This window comes from Lissotriton vulgaris, chromosome 7 (genome assembly GCF_964263255.1).
Source record: "Lissotriton vulgaris chromosome 7, aLisVul1.2, whole genome shotgun sequence".
Taxonomy (NCBI): Eukaryota; Metazoa; Chordata; class Amphibia; order Caudata; family Salamandridae; genus Lissotriton; species Lissotriton vulgaris.
In genome coordinates this window covers 146,663,230-146,683,598 of record NC_141695.1, presented here as the reverse complement: position 1 = coordinate 146,683,598, position 20,369 = coordinate 146,663,230, and the positions used below count along the sequence as shown (strand labels likewise).

Here is a 20,369-nt window from a genome sequence, read left to right as displayed (position 1 = left end):
CATGTGTGTGGCAAAAAGCCTCCTAGGATCGTTTCTGGGCAGGAAGATGCACCTTCCTGCACAAAAACAATTCTGCTGACAGCCCGGCACCCTTGTACCCTGCTGTTGGAGTGTCTGTTGTTGTTCTTGGCTACCAAAATGGCGCCAGAGCAGGGGGAATGGACAGGAATGCACTATATTGTATAAATAGGGTTTATTTATTCCCTATCACTTTGACGTAGGGCAGCACTGCAAGGTGATTTTCTGTGCTGCCCTAAACCAAACCCCCATAAATGAGGCCCACAGTGTGCAGGAATCTGTACACAGAGCTGTCATGGAAATCCTTGTGCTGAGTCAGACTTTAATCAGGTGGCGTTATTAGCTCTTTATCGCCACTGAAGTTAATCTCACAAGGAATATACTATTGATTTTTGTGGTACCAAAGTCATATAAGTGCAGGCTCAAGGACCAGGCGCGCTCAGTGCTTGGCTGCGGTGTGAAGACGTCCTGTGGTCACCATGACTTCCAGCCTGGCCATCATCAGCTTCATCATCACAGTGCTGGTCGCTGAAGGTGAGGCTCCTCCTTGCGCCTGTCTGGGGGGTCCCCCTACCTCTTTGGGAATCTGCTGCACATACATTTTCTAAGTCACCCAAAGTCCCCCCCCCTAAACCCCCATACCCCCCCAACTCCATGCTCCATGCAGTTTCAACCAGAGGGGTACTTACAAACCTCAGGCATTGGGTGAATAAAAAGCACCCATTTCAGCATGCAATAGAAAAGGTGAATTCTGACACTATCTGCAGATCACATAATAATGATACTCATCACTCCATGCTGCATCAGGACTGAGGCATCACAGGGCAATACCAGGTGTTAATGGGGACAGTCCTAATGAGCCTTACGTTATTGACCGGGCCAGGGCGAAAGGCCGCAATCCAAGCCTGATACCATCGAGTTACACAGACATCTCTACAACACGTGCATTAGCCCACTGAGCCATGTTTCCAGCCTCTGTGTTACTGCGCAATCTGTTTTCATCACAGTACCAGGGCACAGCCAAGAGCTGGGTCAAGGTCTTCAGGTGATTGTGTTATTCTGAACTTTCATGATGATTCATGGGGACGTTTCTCGAGTGCATTCTGTCTATCCAGGGTCTTTGCTCCCATCGTAATTCTGGGGTGAAATCCATCCGCATACGCCTGGAGTGGGACTTATTTTTCCCAGGAAGTGCTTCTTGTCATTGCTGCATACTTGGCATAATAGTTTTACCTCAGCTAGAGGGTCTTTGATAGTAGCCAACTTCCAACTCCACCCACATTAATTTGAAAGTGTGGAATCTTCATCACACGGACAAGTCCCAACAAATCCTTCTCTGGTTGCTGAACATCTCTGAGACATCTTTGTCTTTGCCAAAGTCACGTTTAAAGAACTTCAGTAAAATTCGGTCACTTATATGGCGACTTAAAGGGTAAGTTTCTTTGTGAAGTGGAAATAGGATGTAGCATAGGGGCCAGAGCTGCCGACTTTGGAACTGAAGAACCAGGTTCGAGTCCTGGCATCGGCTCAACCCCCGGTGGTTCCGGGCAAATCACTTAAATCTCCACGTGACCAACCACAAAAAAATTATGTATTCTTGTGTAACGAAACTGGTGCTTATGTAAACCCTCCAATAACTTCTGGTCGGGATGGCCCTATGGAAAAAAAGCATCTCAGCATGTGCCTAAACACTCTTTAAAGCACTCCTATAAATGAGAGAGAGAAACTGAGAGCAACAGCAAAAGAGAGACTGCCACGGAGAGATATGGATGGATGAAATAGAATATGGAGAGGCAGAAAGAGAGAATTTGCCAATAAAGACAGCGAGAGGGATTTCAAGAGGTGAAGGTGAACGGGAAGAGAAACAGAGGAGAGGTGTATATACATATGCATGTATGTGGAATGTCTATAGTGCGAACCTAGCCATAAGGGCAGCGCAGCGTCATAAGACACTTGTGCAGTGGAGCGATAGGGGAGAGAGCTGGTCATTGTATTGTGATGTAGTGTTCTTTGTAGAGACGTGTCTTCAATGCTCTGGAGCAGCGTTGGAGCGGTCCTGGAGCACAGAGTCTGCAGGCAGATGGCGGCTCGGATGCCGGCGTGCCTAGAGTCACCGGGAAAGATGTACTCGTCCGCAAGATAAGCATGGGTGCTTGTCAGGATGGCTTTGTAAATGATGCTGCTGGTTCTAAAGATGGTGTGAGCAGGTACCGTGAGCCATTTGACTTCCATCAGGATTGCGAGATGGGGTCATATTTCGTTTGTACTGTTTCCTGCTTCTTGTTCTTGCCAAATTACAGAGGAATTATGTTTTACAATAACGCAGATTCTTGCCTTGGTGCAAAGGGACAGTGAAGGGATGGTGTGGACGACGAAGATGAAATGTGTGAGATAAAGGGATGGAGTGGGAGGGAAGAGAGAGAGAGGGAGAGAGAGAGAGACAGAAAGATAAGGCAGAACTAGAAAAAGACAAAAACAGAGCAGAGATAAAGAGTGTGAGTGATGGTCCGGAGAGAGAGTGAGACGAGAGAGAGAGAGAGAGAGAGAAAGACATAGATGGAGGTACAGAATACAAGAGACAGAGTGAATGATGGGGAGCAAAAAGGAAAAAGACTGGGAGAGCGGAGAATAGGAGAGCATAACCCGAGAAGGAATACGACTGAGAAAGAGTACAAAAGAATGAAAGCGGAGAAATTCTGAGTAGGAGAAGCGAAGACCATATGAGAGTTTCTGTTCTATATTAGAAAGACTCTTCTCTAAGGCGTGAATCCCACAGTGTAACCCCGGATAAAATGATGTGATTGCTTATTAAACTGATACTCCTAACACAGTGAAATCTGGAGCTCTGTATAAGCCAGTGATTACACCAAGTGGAGCCCAAATGTAAACATACCCATGCTGGTGCTCTGCAAACAGATACCGAGGATGCAGAGGAATCATCCCCACAATGTCACTGGAGGAGAGTAAATCCAGGGAAGGTTGTCTCAGCCTGTCATCCTTCCAAGATTGATAGACTGACTGTCGCTAAATCGAGTAATAGTAACATCTGTTATTCACAGCAGTATGATGCACTGTATGAAGGCAAATAATTACGAAACAGTATTATTATTGTTTTTATGACTAGAACGCCACCCATTACAGTTTGACATTCAAAAACAGACTGCACAAATCTTTATATACTATATATACTAATAGAAGTGGAAGCAAATTCTTCCTCTACAAAAAAACTACAGCTCTTCCAAGAAATGAGCTAAAACCCCAGAGACAAGGGAGGAACAGCAGAACAGCACAGCACACCACCCAAAGAAACAGACCGGGCTGATCACCAGTGGGTGGAATTGGTCCAAGCATTCCATCCATCTCTTTTTAGTATACTCTAGTGTGTTGCCCGAAGTGTGGCGAGTGTGCCCAGGCATGCGTCCCATGCACACGGTGTCACTGGGACCAAGGTATACTTGGCTGATGACCCTAACTAGGTCATGAGGTACCTGTGGTCTGGTTCAGAAAGGGCCTGGCCTGGCTGGACTGTTCCCCTGGAGCAAGGACACAAATGATTTGCCTATGCTGGGTCCAAATCGAAATGGCATGAAGGACAAACAATGATGGCCTGTAATTTGGCCCATGTGATTACCAATGGCTGAGATTAATTCAAGCATTCCATCCATCATATTTTATATTCTCCCAGAGCTGACTTCTTTGGAGTTAACTCAGCCACAAATGGTTGAACATCCAGAGACAGATTCTCACCAAGCAGTTCTGTTCAGTGGTTCTGGAACAATTTCCATAGTGGGGGTGCAGGTCATCAACATACCCCGACTTCAGTCCCTCTTTCATACTTTCCATGCTTGGGGTGTAGTTATCGATAGTGCGGCACATGCAGGGGCACTGATAGCCTCGAGGCGTGAGGGGGCGCTCTGCACCCCAATTATGGCAGTTGTCATTCTATTATTCGATTTGGATCACAGCTCATTTGCCATTCCACTACTGCTTACACACATTGAGATGTTTGTTCTTTACTTTGTAAAGCGAGCATGTGTCTTTATTTGCACATGTGGAGAATAACTCCAGGATACTTTCCACTCATACTGGGTCTGGTGGCTTAGTGGACTAATGTGGTCACCGTAAGGGCCTGTGTTCGATCTCATGGTCATAGGTTCAAAATGCTGGTCGGTCCACTCAACCTTTCATTCTTCTGAGGTCGATAAAATGAGTACCACTGAGTTGGGTAATATTAAATACCTGTTATTCAAATTAACTTCTGGGTGAACGTCGCTTCACAAATACATATGTTATGTAAGCAAGATTGTCAATAATGAATATGATAAGATACTCTAAACGTGCAGTCCAAGAAAAAACAGTAAACACTGTTCTGATGCTCAAATAATAACAAACACTTTGTCTAAAGAAGTTGCACGCAATGTGACAGTTTGTACTCTTAGCATGTTTATTGTTCAATTCTCTGAAACCCATCAAGGATATTGAGGAGTGCTGTAGTACCCTCACCCCTGCTTCTAGAGACACTGGTTATATCATTAAGCTAAGTTTAGAAACTCGCTGACTTCATGGTCTGGCCCACTGAAGCCCTCGCCTGTCCCTGGACTCTCACTTTTGTGACTTTTCTTAAACGTGCAGAAGTACTGATTAAAAATAGCAGGTTTACAAGAAATCGACACATCTGTAGAGATGCACCAGTTTCCCTGCGCCAGCCTGCGATACCCTTGTGCCACCATGGACGCACTGTATGTACAATACAGCCCACCATGGCACAAGGATTGACAGATGTGTCCGAAATTCTGACCCATCTGTTGGTGCAAAAGTCATGCATTGCTGGAGTTGTGTTGCAAGCATGATGCAACTCCACCAATGCATGTTGAGGCCTATGCTTATTGTGCCGCATCACTCCCTACGTCTGCTTCAAACAGGCGTGAGGTTGACGCAGTAGCGTCTTAGAAGTGGCGCAGTGAAATCTTGGAGATTTCACTGCATCACTTCTACGAAGCTTTCCTGCTTGGGAATGCCCACTCTGCATACATTACACCTGATGCCGATGTAATGTGACGCAGGGCTTTACAACGCGACGCATCTCCCTAGATGCGCCACGTTGTAAATTGACCACATTGTTTATCCTGCCGCTGCTTCACGAAAGTGACGCGACGGCGGTGCAAAAGTGTTCCCCCTACATTTTCTTTATTCCCCGGAGGCAGCAAGAGGTTAGACTACATTGCCCCCTTCTTCGGGGCAGTCACAGGACCTGCCCACATGTGGTGGGTGAACAGGCTCTCTCAGGTCAGGTGACAGCGGAAGGTAAACCCGGCTGCTTCTCCGTCTGGTCTGTTACAGAGACTGCTGCCAGAGGGCTGTGCTAACGAGGCAATCACTGTTCACAGCTTGCTGTTGACACATCTGTACCTGGAACTGATAGCCAGAGCTCACTCTTCCGGATCCTGTATAAACAGATATTATCACCTTAAAAAATAATATAAGCTTATGTTAAAAAAATCAAGATCTGACGTTTGTTTTTCATGCTTTTGTTATTATAAGTTCAACAATTCTTTTAGTATCAAGAAAATATTGGCGTTCTATAGACTGGAATTGTTCTACAAATTATTTATTTCACCCTTCTTGGTAAAGACACAATATCACAAACTTATGAATCGTAAGTTAAAAGCTTCATTCCTGCCGCGCTTGAATGAATCACAAATGCCTGGCTTTGTCATGGCCTCAAAGGTACCACACCGAATTACACACGTAAAGGATGGTACAATTTGATTGCAGAGCTGGCTTTGCATCTCTTGATGTATTTATGGCGTCCCAAATAAGTAAAACAAAAGCCGATAGTGGTTTGCCATTTAGCTAGGTGAAGTGAGGGGTTGAAGGCAAGTGAACACAGGAAACTGTAGTCTTGATTGTATGTCTTTATTGTAGCTTCTCAACAAGAGACCTCATCCTTCAGCAGGCAGATGAAACTGACGTCTAGTTCAAGTGATAACATTCTAAGCCAGCAATATTCTAATGGGGAACATCATGGAAGGTGCATATCCTAGGCAACAAGGAAGAGAGACTAAGGAAGAATAGAACCTACATCACCTTCCACTTTTCATAATCAGAACAGAAGAGGGAAGTAAAATGAACAAAAAAAACAACAACAATTAGATGAACACACTATACACAATCTTGAAGACGAAGAGGAACCGTCCTCAGCCTGCACGGTCTTCTAACATCAGACTGTGAGGGAGCAGCAGAGGCAGGAGAGGAATCCTCCTCGGAACATTTTGGGGAACATTTGGCAATTCTGTTAAGGTTCCACACTTTACGATCCTGGGTTCTTACTGCATTCCCCAAAAGTTTGATTACTTTAATTGGTGATGCCAACCCTTCTTTCAGGGAGTTTTATTCTGACCCAGTCACCAATTTTGACCACAATTCTCTTTACAGCTTTTCATGCATCAAACACTTTTCCATTTTCTCCAACTCACAATCTTTCCAACCAACCATACTGTCAACCACTCCACTCACTTTCATATTTCTTGAAGTATCCCAAAAAGGCTACAGATGCATGCTAGCCACCTTCCTTTAATCCCTTGGCGGCTGCGGTAATTCCGCCGCGGTGCTGGGTTTGAGGGGGGGCCGCGCGGCACCACTATGCTGGTGACGGAACCACTCCGTCTCCAGCCACGGGTGCGCTGTGCTTGTGACGGAGTGGTTCCGTCACTGCCCGACCGCTCAATAGAATGCTCGGTGTAGACGCAAAATGAATGCAGCGCAGGCGCGGTGGCCGGGCCGTGACGGAACTACTCCGTCACCAGCACAGCGCGTCCGTGGCTGGTGACGGTGTGGTTCCGTCACCTGCATTCAACGGGTTAAACAAGGTAAAAGGCGTGACACCCGTTGAGGAATGAGGTGTGAACCTGTATTGTCATACTTTCTTCTTGATTGCTTTTTCCCAATTACAGCTAGACACTAGGGCTAGTTGCATAGCCTCTTTGAGACCCCTAACAAACCTCTCAACTACCCCATTGCATTCTGGGTGAAATAAAATCCACTCGCTTATGCGTAATACCTCTCTCACCCAAAAATTCTTCCACAACACCAGAGGTAAATTACACCCCATTGTTTGTCAAAATTGAACTTGGCAAACCTTCATTTGCAAAGAGATCGTCAAGGAAACAAATTACAGAAGAAGAATCTACGCAATTGACTGTTTTTAGATTTGCCACCTGGAGAACATGTCAACACAAACTAGAACATAGCGATCCTGAGTCTTGACTTTAACGGGACTCAGGATATCCAGAACAATATCTACACAAGGACTGGTAGCTCGTTTTCTGGCCATCATGGGCTGAGTTTTACACTTAAGTATCTTGTCACTGATGAAACATTGAGGACAACAACGCACAGACCTTTCAATCTGAGTGTCCATTGCAGGCCACCAATAGGCTTCTCTAATTCTTTCTTTTGTTTTAGCGGTGCCCATGTGACTTGTGTGAGCATTTTCAATCAGCTTATGACGTAAAGCCAAAGATGGAACAAGTCTACTTCCTCTGAAGAGTAGTCCATTATGAACAGACAATTCTTCTTTAACACACCAGAATCCTCTGATTTTTTCATCACACCTGTGTTTTTCACCCTAGCCATCACGCACAAAACACACAACACGTTGCAAAACCGAATCGTCTCTCAGACATGCAATCCATTCTTCCTCCATGACAACACCCTTGGCTACCACTCAAACCTTCAAGTCTTCAGAAGAATCTTTGCCAACAAACGAGACATCTTAACTACAATCAGAAACTGTTGCACCACTAAGCCTAGACAAACAATCTGCAAGAATGTTGTTAGTGCCTAGCAAATAGGAAACCAGAAACTCAAAGCCTTGCAATGCGCCTACCCATTATCTTATTAAATGCAAGACACAATCATTGCCTTTCTTCTCAAACACTTCTTTTAAGGGTTTATGGTCAGAGACCACGGTAAAGTGTTTACCCCACAAGAATTTCTTAAGCTTTCGAATAGCCCAATAGACAATTAAAGCTTCTTTTTCAACCACCGAGTATGTACACTCGGCTCCTCTAAGTGGTCTTGAGGTGAACAAAATGGTATTGTCAACTTTTTTGCCACTTTGTAAAAGCACAGCGCCAAGTCCTTTACAACTGGTGTCTGTCATAATATAAGACTCCTTAGGAGGATAAAAACTTGAAAGATTTTGTGCATTGTTTAAACAATCTTTGATCAAGTCAAATTCTACACAGCAAGATTTGTCCCACATGAACTTATATCCCTTTTTTAACTAAGCTCTGATGTTTTCTGTTTTCTGAGCAAACCCAGGAACAAATTTATTATACAATTTTGCCATTCCTAAAAATTTAATGAGTTCATCTTTATTCTCAGGATACTTGAGATTAGTGATGGCCTCTACTAAGAAAGGATTAGGTTTGATACCCAATCCAGAAATCAAATGGCCAAGACACTCAATCTCCTTTACGTCAAATTTACACTAGTCTAACCTGAGAGTGAGACCTGATTCCTGCAACTTGGACAAAACTTCATTTACTCTCATTTCATGTTCTTGTTGACTCACACCATGAACAAGGACATCGTCCTGGTACACTTAGACGCCATTAATACCAACCAGGATGTTTTCTATTACTCTTTGAAATACCGAGGTGGCTGAAATGAAACCCAAAGGCATCCTGAAAAATGTGTACGTGCCAAAAGGCGTGGGAGAAGCTGTCAAATCTTGACATGAGAGATGGAGTCTGACCTGATGATAGGCCGATGACAAATCCAGTGTTGGACAGTGGGTGGCACCATTCAACGATGACAACATTTCTGCTATGTTGGGTAGAGGATAGCAATCAACCACCACTGCTTTATTGAGTTCTCTCATATCAATGCATAATCTTACCTCTCAGTTGGCTTTTCGGGCCATAACTACCGGAGATACCCACTCTGTGGTTTCAACTTCTTGGATGACCCCACTATCCAAAAGTTTATTCAACTCATCTTTCATTTTATCTCTAACTAAGAGTGGTACGTTTCTGTCTTTGGCTACTTTCTGTGGGAATCCTTTTTTAATTTGATAAGATGTAAGTATTTCTTAAGACAACCTAGCTTTTTATCAAAGTTTTTAGGGAAATTTTTTAATCCAATCACCATGCTCTGAAATCGATGCAACACTAGGAAGATCCCTTAAGCGTACAGAAGGGAACTCATTAGGTTTCAGATAAACCTGAGATCTTGTTGATGACCCCAACTAATCAGAGAATCTTCCTTCATTGACACGTATAAAGTATCCCAACATGTTTATTATTTGACCACCATACCCTCTTGGTACAGTGTCAGGTTTAAGGAGTTTTACCTTTTCCAGCAAGTTCTTTTCTTGGAAAACTTTGGGTACTAATGTAATTTTGGCACCTGAGTCAAACAACATATCAACATAGTTATCATTGATTAGAACTTTTTCCATTGGCCCCTCAGGTGGTAGATTATCAACCTGACAGACAACAAAATCTTCTTCACTTTGTTCATAAATGTCTACTTGTACTGTATTGTATTGTAGGTATTCTCACATAGCGCAACTGCCACCCTACGGGTATCCTGCCGCTCAGATATAGGAACACAATCATTAAGTGGAGGAGTCGGGAAAGAAGATAACGAGGAATCATACTTTCGGAAAGAGCCATGTTTTTAGGCTCTTTCTAAATTCAATTAAAGAATCAATCTGTCTGATGCTCTGTGGCAACTTATTCCAGAGGTGAGCAGTAGCCACGCTGAAAGCCTTCCCCATCCTAGAAGGCTTGAATCTTGGAGTTACCAGCAGGCTGGTGCCATAGGAGTGAAGCTGCCTCTGAAGACGATACCAGTCAAATCGTTCCTGTCGTGGAACTGGGCCTAATTCATGTACCGCTCTGTGCACCAAGCAGAGTGATTTAAAATGGACCCTTTCCTTGATAGGCAGCCAATGAAGATCCCTCAATGCTTGAGTGGATGATAAGCAGCGTTGTCTGTTCAGCACCAGCTTTGCCGCTGCAGACTGGATTCTCTGCAGCCCCAGAAAGATGTACCGAGGGGCCCCCAAATACAAGGAATTACAGTAATCCAGTCTGCTCAACACTGTGCTTCTTACTACAATGGATCTCGAGTCCTTGGGTAATATTGGAAGTATCTGATGCAGCATATGTATTAGACTGAAACATATGCTGGTAGTCTTGTTCGCCTGCTATTCCATTTGAAGATTCTTATCTATCAGAACCCCCAGATTACGTATTGTGTTAGCAGGGGCCAGCGGGTCCTCCTCAGGGGTGAGCCTAAACTCCACTGGTATATGTGTGAGCATCTTTACCAAGGAGCAGTACAGCACCTCGGATTTCCCCCCATTGAACTGCAGGGAGTTCTTCCGTAGCCATCCTGCAGTCTGTCGCATGCACTCTTGGAACGTATCCATGGAAAATGCATATTTCCCGTCCATGGAAAACACCAGTTGCGTATCATCCGCATAGTTGACCAAGTCAACCCAAACGATTTGATAATGGGGAACAGAAGCTGCAGGTAAATATTAAAGAGAATGGTGCTAATAGCAGAAACCCGCGGAACCCCAGAGACTATTGGAGAGTTTGCAGGCTGAGAACGGTGCCAAGGTTACCACCTGCTGTGTCCCTGACAGATAAGACGGCAACCACTGCAAGGCCCGTCTCTTCGTTTCCAATTTTCTCCAATCTCTCTAACAAGATTGAATGGCTCACAGTGTCAAATGCAGCCGACATATCGAGAAGCACTAAAACAGTGGCACTCCCGTTGTTGGCCCGCATACGCAAATTATCTATCATGGTGGTCAAAGTTGACTCCGTTCCATGACCGGGCCGGAATCCAAACTTTATCCAGCAGATGATTTTCTTCCAAAAAAATGGATAATATCCTGCTTACAGCCTTTTCCAAGATTTTAATAGGGAAAGGAAGGAGAGAGATTGGTCTGAAACTTGCCGGATCTAGAGAGGGCTTCTTAATCAGGGGTGTCACCACCGCCTGCTTCCATCCCCCTGGAACGGTACCTTCTTCTAGTGACTGATTGCAAATCCGTGGTAACCAGGGGAAGGTCGTTTGACCATAGGTCTTTCACACTTTTTGAGGCAGAGGATCGGAAGGCGATCCTGAGGATACGCTTTGTGCAATGGTGTTAAAAGTGAGATCTGTAAAGATCTGAAAGCTATCCAGGGTACATGACTGTCATGAATCCCCTTCCGCTGCCTGTAAAGCAGAAACCTTGTCGGCAGTTTCATTGTCCAGAAGAGAGCCGACAATCTTGGCCACTTTATCCCTAAAGTGGAGGGCTATCTCATCACACCGTTTCTGCGAGGCCACTACCTTATTACCCAAACAGGTTGGGGCAGAAAGGTCGCTGACTATCCTAAAAAGTGCATTAGTACTATTAGAGGCTTGTAAAATGGAGTTAGCATAAAAATTAGCTTTGCATTCTAGGTTAAGCTCATTATATTTAATCTGTGCTACTCTCAATTCTTGCTTATCCACCTCTAGGTACTTCCTTCTCCATCTCTTCTCTGCCTTCTTACATAATAAACAAAGCTGTTTCAATTCGTCAGTGTACCACGGTGCTGAGATTTATTTTTTCTGAATTTTAGTTTTTTTATCGGGATTAATTGATCCAGAGCATCTGTGATATAATTATGACAGGTGTTATAATTTTTCTCTACTGTAGCGGAGGCGCAGAAGGGATTGACATTGGGGAGAGTTAAAAGAGCACTAGTCCTTTCTAATTTCACCCACTCCCTGCCTTTCCGGTAGACCACTGAAGATTTAGAATGATCCACCAGACCGGGTAACATAATTTTAAAATGGATTAAGTAGTGATCCGTCCAATTTTGAGGTGTAATGTTTAGAACTTCAGTTTACTTCTCTTATTTTCTTTTGATCCATGTTGGATCTGCATCACCTCGAGAAGTGACCTTTCCTTTTACAAATTGAACATATAGCCTTCCACCCAGGGCGGTCTTAAAAATTAGCTACATGGCCTGTGTTACCACAACAATAACACTTAACTGAAGAAGATTTTGTGTTAACACCAGAACGTGTAGGTTTTGAGAACAGAAATGTCTTGTTGAGGAACTTTAGCTGGCGTGTCTGAGGTTGTAGCCTTTATCTCTTTCACTTCTGTGATAGTGTTTTTGGCATTGTCACTGATCTTGCGTAAAGTTACTGCACACGCATTGGAATGCTCATGCATTTTTAAGGTGGTGATTACATCTTGAAGTGAAGGATTGTCCTTTTGCCATAGGCTATCTTTAGCTTTGTCTATGGAAGAACCTAACATAAGCTGATCCCTAAGTCTCTCATCTAAACTTCCAGCAAACGAACAAGTTGAGGCAAGTTTACGTAAAACTGTGACATACTGTTCAACCATTTCACCCTGCCTTTTTACTCTCTTCCCAAAGTGAAAACATTCTAAAACCATGCTCATCTTGGGAAGATAGTGCAGATCCATTTTCTTAATGCAAATTTCATATTCATTGAGTGAGTCACCCTCACCATCAGGTAAATCGGGAATGGGCTCAAATGCCTCTTGGCCTTCCGAACCCAAACAATGCATGAACAGGGAAGTCTTTCTTTCTGCCCTTAAGGACGTCTCACAAACCCTTGCGTAGTGAGCAAATACTTTCTTCCATTTTAACCAGGGTATGGTGGGTTCCCAAGGAGCAGGAAGAAAGAAAGGAGGAGCAGTGACGTTCTGCATAATAATAAAGCGAGTACAACAATGAGCACAAAGAGGGTACTAATAAATGAAACCCACCAATTTAGACAGGGATAGAACTGACTTGTTTAAACAGAGTTATATGTAATTCATTGTGTGAATCAGTAAAAAGTGTAACTCTACGAAGAAGAGACCCACGTTCATAAATTGAGAAACATGAAGCTAAGATATAAAACAGTAAATGAGACTGTGCAGATCAGCGTAGAGAGAAGATATGGACCTAGATGAGGCTGTGCAGGTCAGCGTAGAGAGAAGCTATAGACCTAGATGAGGCTGTGCATGTCAGCGTAAAGAGAAATGATGGACCTGCAGACACATGAAGCACCATAGTAGAGTGCTGTGCAGATCAGTGGGAAACATGTAAGGGACCAACACAAATGAGTCTGCGCATGTCAGTAACAGCGTTAGTCATAGCAATGCACTGCAGTAATAAAAAAGCATCAAGTGTTGATCTGCAGGATCTTAAAATAGAACAGCATACAGTAGTAGTTTCGAAGCTACAAGCAAGGTCTTTGTGAGACGAGTGAATTAAATACACAAAAGAAGATGACTTACCACGTGCTGTGCAAATCAGTGTAGTATGGAAACTGTACCTCAAGGACGAAGATGACCAGCAAAGTGCTGTGCAGATCAGCGTGGTAGGGAAATTGTACCTGAGGAGACTCGCCTCGGTAATGTCCGGAAGAACTTCACCAGTGGGATTCAAAATGGCGCCCACGACGCAACGTGATGACGTTGAAATCACGCTACGTGAGGAGACATCGTGGGAGAAGCACCAAAGCGAGATGTGACGTCACGGTTCCCATGACAACAGGAACAAATTGACGTGAGGATCAGGCAAAGTCTGGAGACTGGGGTTGCTAGGCAACAGCTTACGACAAGGTAGGCCGCAAAATGAAATCCTTTGATGGAGCAACCAACGCGGAACCGAGTGAAAGGTCGGGAAGCATCCAGAATGGGTTCCGACACTACACACATGATGCGAGGCTCCAGGAGGCAAAGGCCAGAATCTGTCACGGTGCAGCCGTTCCTCAAAGGCGGCTCGCAGAAAGAGGCAAGATTCGGCACAAGTCTCACTCCCACTTATCTTTGGATGAGAATCGCTGACTCGGAGGCAATGAGTTAGCAGTGATATCCAGGGTTAAGTTGCTGGAAGGTAAGAAGATTTGAAATTTAAAGTTCAACATTTTGAGCAATAAAAAAAAATGTTGAGTTGAGGTCTCTTGTAATCGCTGGGTAGATGTCCAATCGTCGCCAAAATGAAGCGAGGGGTTGAAGGCAAGTGAACACAGAAACTGTGGTTTTGAGAGTAGGTCTTTATTGTAGCTTCTCAACAAGAGACCCATCCTTCAGCAAGCAGATTAAACTGACATCTAGTTCAAGTGATAACATTCTAAGCCAGCAATATTCATAAACATAAACATCATGGAAGGTGCATATCCTAGGCAACAAGGAGGGGAGACTAAGGAAGAATAAGAACACTACACTAGGTAAATGTTTATAAATGCTTGCGTTAATATATGCAGGTGTTTACATTTCTTGTACATCCAAGCTCTGAATATCAAGTTGTTTGGTGACTGAGGCAGACGTGATGGAGACATCTTAGGTGATTACAAGGAGGTGTGCAGTATTATTAGTTTACTTGCTCGTATTACCATGGCAACGACTGGTATTTACTGCAGATGCTTTAAATAGGGTGGAGTGTAAAACATGTCTACTGACCTAAATAACGACTTTTTATTCTGGACTCAGAAGGACTGCCCCACAAAAAAGTTTGCACACTGAATGTGCGTTTGGGGTGGGATTTTGGATTTAATATGCATTTTGAGACCCTCAAACCTCCAACTTGACGGTGGGGAGGGCCCAGACTTGATGGTGGGGAGAGACCTGGCTTGATGGTGAGGAGGGACCTGGCTTGATGGTGACGAGGGACCTGGCTTGATGGTGACGAGGGGCCTGGCTTGATGGTGGGGAGGGACCAGGCTTGATGGTAGGGTGGGACCTGGCTTGATGGTAGGGTGGGACCTGGCTTGATGGTGGGGAGGGACCTGGCTTGATGGTGGGGAGGGACCAAGCTTGATGGTGGGGAAGGACCTGGCTTAGTGGTGGGGAGGAAACTGGTTTGATTAATGGGGAGGGACCTGCCTTGATGGTGGGGAGGGGATGGGCCTGGCTTAAAGGTGGGGAGGGACCTGGCTTGATGGTGGGGAGGGGAGGGACCTGGCTTGATGGTGGGGAGGAACCTGGCTTGATGGTGGGGAGGCACCTAGTTTGATGGTGGGGATGGACCTGGTTTGATGGTGGGAGGCACCTGGCTTGATGGTGGGGAGGGACCTGGCTTGATGGTGGGGAGGCACCTAGCTTGATGGTGGGGAGGGACCTGGCTTGATGGTGGGGAGGGACCTGGCTTGGCGGTGGGGAGGACCTTGGTTTGATGGTGGCGAAGATTCAGAATTCACCTAGAGGAAATGTGATATACACATGCTGTAAACTTAGCTGGCTAACAATGGGTCCAAGGTTGCCAAGGAGAACTTAAAGGACTATTTGCTGATCCATGGTGCTGTCTTGATTGGGTACTGCGGGTCAGAGAAGAGTGGACATTGGGTACCACCATGATGTCCCTGGAGTAAAAAAAATGGGGCCACAAGACACAAAAAACTCCCTGAGGTGAAGTGTAACTAGAGGGGTGGTCGGTGGTCCTGGCTCGATAGGGACCATAAGAGTGTGGCAGATGTTGGCCTGTTCCCCTAATGGCAAGAGACGCAGTGTCAAGTAAGACTTGGAAGAAGCTGGCCTGGATAGTACAGGTCTGTTTCCTGCTCTTCTTAAAGAGGCGCTGCTTGCTTTGGTGCCCAGGCCCGGCTCATTGAGTACTGGCATACAAGCCTGTCGCCCCCATAAGAACGATCTGATTGAAAGAAGAAATAAGGCCATTAGTTCTTGTTTTGAGATTGTGGGCCAAGTGCTGCCCACTGAATTCGAAGAGGAACACACCTTTAATGTGTTAGGTGAAGTAACCCACCACTTAACAGACAGAACCATAATATGAACTGGATTTTGTTTCACTGAAAAGCTGTTTTGTCATTGGGTCGTGAAAACAAAGGAAGCAGCAAATTGTCTCTTCACTTAGGGCATCAAAGCTATCCTGGCACCAGCTCTGCCAAGGAAAGACTTGAGCCCGGCCACCCCACACTTACATCTGTATACAAACCATGGACAAATTAGGTTTTGTTCCTTTTTACACCCTCCATTCCCAGAACTATGGTATTGCAAGAACCGTCTGAATCTGTGCACGCTGTGTGTGAGTGGTTCACCAGAGGAGGTTTTCTCTAACAAGTGTCGACCTTATTCTGATACTTTCCTGGCCTTCGACAGCCCTAAGTGCAGCTTTCAAAAGACTGAAAATCGCCCCTTTCTGGGACAGGGGGATTCAGCCCTGTCTCCAGTTGTCATCATGACTGACAACAAAGAGAGAGATCTCTTTCCATCTTGCTCTGACTGTGGGTGGATGATAATCTCCAATTATAACCCTTATATTCACTGTAGTTATGCCTTTATCCAGTGCATGAATCATCATGATGTGATATTTGTAAACTCCTTTCATACAAAACCATGAAGGAGGTTCACACTTTACATGATGCAGAAAAAATAAATTCCCCTTTGCAAAGGGGATTCTGCCTTGTCTGAGAAGGATTCTGTGTGAACTACTTTACCAAGTACACCTATGCAAGTGTTACATAAAAAGGAAACACAGATTTCCCAGAGCTGGACTGTAGCCACCTCCTCAAAAGAAAAAGTTGAGGGGCATATTCTCCATGCGCTATTGCCGCGTTAGCGGCACCCTTCTGCCGCTAAAGCGACTATATTTTTATAGCCTTGTTCTCAAGCTGTCGCTAACAGCCATTAGCAACAGTTTTTAGGCAAAAGCGTCCGTTTTAAAGATCGCCACTTCTGTTAGCGCTAATTATATGCAGGAGAGGCGTCCCCATGCTAAACTGCACGCAAACACCACTACTCCATATTCACACGGGGATACTTGATCTTCTGAAGAATAAAAAAACTGGCTCTAGCTGGAGGTAGAGCCAGTAACTTAAGGCCAGAAAATAGCTGGTCTTAAAAATGGGGATAACACTTGGGGCCACTGCATCACCCTCATGCCTGCCATCAGGCAGGTGGAAGGTACTGACACAGTACCGTTCATCAGGGGTGCCCGAATGTCGGAGCTGTTGGAGCTCCATCAGTCGTGGTTGCGTGCTGCAGTGTCTTTATTTGGAAGCAATGATGGAGTGATGGTGCGGAGGGAGTTTACAAGACGTTCTTTGGTGGCCTTGATCCAGCTGTGAGGGGATGCGATGATGGCGGTGGCATCCGGTGACCAAGGTGAAGGCACTGATGGTCAGTCCAGGAGAATTCACTGTTGTGGCTGTAGTTGTAGTTCCTGCCGGCGGAGGTGACGTGCTCGACTGTGTGTCCTGCTATGTGGCTTGTTGAGGTGACCTGCTGCTTGCATCTAATGTAGGGGGACCATCCCCAGGAGGGGATGGTGTCCTGGTCACAGGGATTGTCCAGGTGGAACTTGAGTTTACCGAGTAGGATGCTGTTGGTGGATGGGAAACCCTGGGGTGCAATGAGGTCTACAATGGTAATTGAGAATGGGGGGGCATGGCCCGGGGACCTACACATGGGGGTGCCACAGAGGATGTGCATGGGCTTCGTCTGGATCTGGGAGTTAAGGTGGTCCATGGTCACCCTTGGGTCATTAGAGTGCATGGTCAGTCCGAGTGTGCTGCTTTAGGTGATGCAATGTCTCCTCCTTGATGGTCGCAGTGCTCCTTGTGGGTGGTACTGCAGTCATCAGTGATGGCGATGTCCGGTCCGGAGCACAGGTTGGTCCTGGGAGGTGAGGGGTCATCCAGGGTTGATGGCGAGGAGGGTGCTGGCGTCGTTGTGGTGGAGTGTCCAAGAGGAAAGCTCCTGGGTTCTGAGTGCGGTCCTGGGGTAGACGGATGCAAACGGCGTAGCCTATGGGTTGCCTTTGGCACGGAAGACAACCAGTACAATGCAGGCAGTACATCATTAACAACGCAACTCCAACAACACAGCTGCCTTTACATCCCATTTGATTGCAACACATTGTAAGGTCAGTAATGGGGTAATTTAAAGTTTTTTTCGGGTGGTTATGGGTTTTGGGGGTAAAATATGAAAATTGGGGTCTGTTTTGGGTCTAATTTGATTTTTGGGTGTGTTATGGGGGCTCAAAAAGGAATTCCAGGGTTCACGTTGAGTTTGAGGTGCAAAGGTTAGCTTTGGGTTGCACTCAGTAAAGTGGGAATAGTTATATTAATGTCTCCGTAATGCAAAACCTAGTCTACTGTTGCAATGTGCCTAGTATTAGTATGTATTGGAATGGTTGCGATGTTATGGCATGCGTTGCAACCACGTATTTGCTTTTAGCACACGAGTGGTATGCCAACTGTGCATGGGCACACAGCGGTAGCCATTGAGAAGTGCTGGGGAATGTGGACAGCTGTGATGTGGCATGGATGCGGCGCTGTGTGTGTGAGCGGGTGTTGTAAATATTTTAATACGGGGAGTCTTACCTCGAAGCCGCATCCCGTGTCTTCATTCCTCCTGCTCTCCTGTGTCTGCTTCCAAAAAAAGGGAAGTAGGCAGCCAGGCTCCCTCCCCAGAGCCAATCACAATGCAGCAATGCGGCGGTGGGATCGGTAATTGGCAGGCAGCCAGGAGCTGGAGGGGTGGGCATGTTCTCCATGCAGGCTGTAATGCAGCCTGTATAACGAACAGGGAAGTAAGCATGACTGCTTTGGGTGGCCTGAGTGGGCCGACAAAACAGTCATTGCATGCTTGCAGACATGCCAATCTGCCCATGCCTTGCCCTGTGCTTGGAGCAGTCCTATCAACCCTCCCACCCGCAAAGGAAACATAGCACGGTTACATCAGTAAGCTATCATCATGTGATGATTATTCCTCCTGTGTACTGCTTGAAAGCAGTGGGGCGACGCTCTTCCACCATAGCAATTGAGCCGCCATTGGGGGTGCATCATCTATGTGTGCTAGGCCTGGATGACTTGACCCCCAGGAGTCCCGTGCTACGCGTCCCACCTTCTCCTTACCCTGACATTGACACCCTAGCGCAATCCACTGCACTCTCTCCAAATCTGTGACTCAGCCAGCAGGAGCCTCAGCCAGTTGGGATTTCACAAGCCTGGGTACAGCAGTCGCCGCCAAGTCCTCTGGTGAACCTCCCAATACAGTTGATGCCGCTGGGCCCCCTTAGGCATGAAGTTGCAGCGCTCTGGCCACACAAGTTCGGGCAGCTCAGGGGCCTCACCCTCCACATGTCCAGCCAGCCCAGCATCATCAGGACTGCGATGCAGAGGCAGCACCCACTGCTGGCAATCCTCTCCGTGCTCCACAGTGTAGTGGTGGATCGCAGTAAGCAATACAGACCTCCCTACGCTTGGGGCACAGGAGCGCCTCTACTATTAACAGCTCCAAGGTGCGCAAGGCAGTCTTCTCACAGAGGTCAGCAATGTGTCTCCATGCGACCTGCAAGACTTCACCACAAAGTATGGGCGTTCCTCGTGCCTCAATGTCTGCCGCCATGGCTCATCGACTTCACAGCTCCTCCGCATCCCACTCTAAGCTCCAGACCCAGGTCCAGCGAGGCAACCAGGCCCCGGACGCAGGTTCAGCTTGGCAACCAAGCTCCAGGTGCAGGTCCAGTGAGACATCCAGGCTCCAGGTGCAGGTCCAGTGTGGCATCCAGGCTCCAGACGCAGGTCCAGCGAGGCATCCAGGCTGGATGTTGGGTGGCTTGCAGGGGTTGTTGATGTGTGCTGCACTTGGCCCAGACTGCTCCATTCTGCATGTGTTTGGTTTTTATACCTATTTTCTATTGGATGTTGACTGATAGGTTATTTTTTGCATTAGAGACAAAAAACTCACGTTGGGCTGGCTAAAGTGAGTTTTGTTGCCACTAATGGGCCTATCGGTAGTTTTCGCCCGCTAAAGCCGTATATTCTATCGCCTTCGCACTGAAGTTAGTGGCAGTTTTCACCACATTTCCCTGACACTATCACCTGTTAGTGGCGTGTGTTGAAAACGCAGCTAATACGGCAATAATTTCCCGCGGTACACAGCGATGAAAAAACACACAATAAATGAGGTTAGCGTTAGTTTTCGCCGAATGTTGAGAATATCCACGTGTCTTTTTAGGAAAATACTCCAAAAGAGCGAATATCAACCTGTAAGAAATGTAACGAAATTCCAACTACATTGAAGCTGTGTCAGGTCAGCCTTCCTCACTGTCCACAACAAAACTACCCCCTTGAAAGATATTTAATAGTCTACCATCTCGCCAATGACAACTCCAATTTGTGAATATTTCACAGCAGGACAAACACCGACACACTCAAAAAAACAGCATTCACCTCTGTTTGTCCAGCGGTGAATGCTGTTTTTTAATAGGGGTCCCCCCACTGACCTGTCCGCCCTGCCCATGGGAATTTCACCACCTACATCTGCAGCACTGTTTTATTGGGCGCTGCAGTGCAGGCCATGAAAT

The 20,369-nt window shown here is 46.0% G+C and overlaps 1 protein-coding gene across 1 annotated transcript in view; it reads left to right on the top strand.

Moving 5' to 3' along the window:
* The first annotated feature begins 444 nt into the window (after positions 1–444).
* Positions 445–20,369, top strand: part of LOC147701023 (phospholipase A2 inhibitor and Ly6/PLAUR domain-containing protein-like) — a 124,485-nt gene continuing 104,560 nt past the window's right edge. The window contains exon 1 of the mRNA XM_086928563.1: positions 445–552. Coding sequence (XP_086784689.1) covers positions 498–552 — 55 coding nt within the window. The 5' untranslated portion in view covers positions 445–497. The remainder of the gene's footprint in view (positions 553–20,369) is intronic.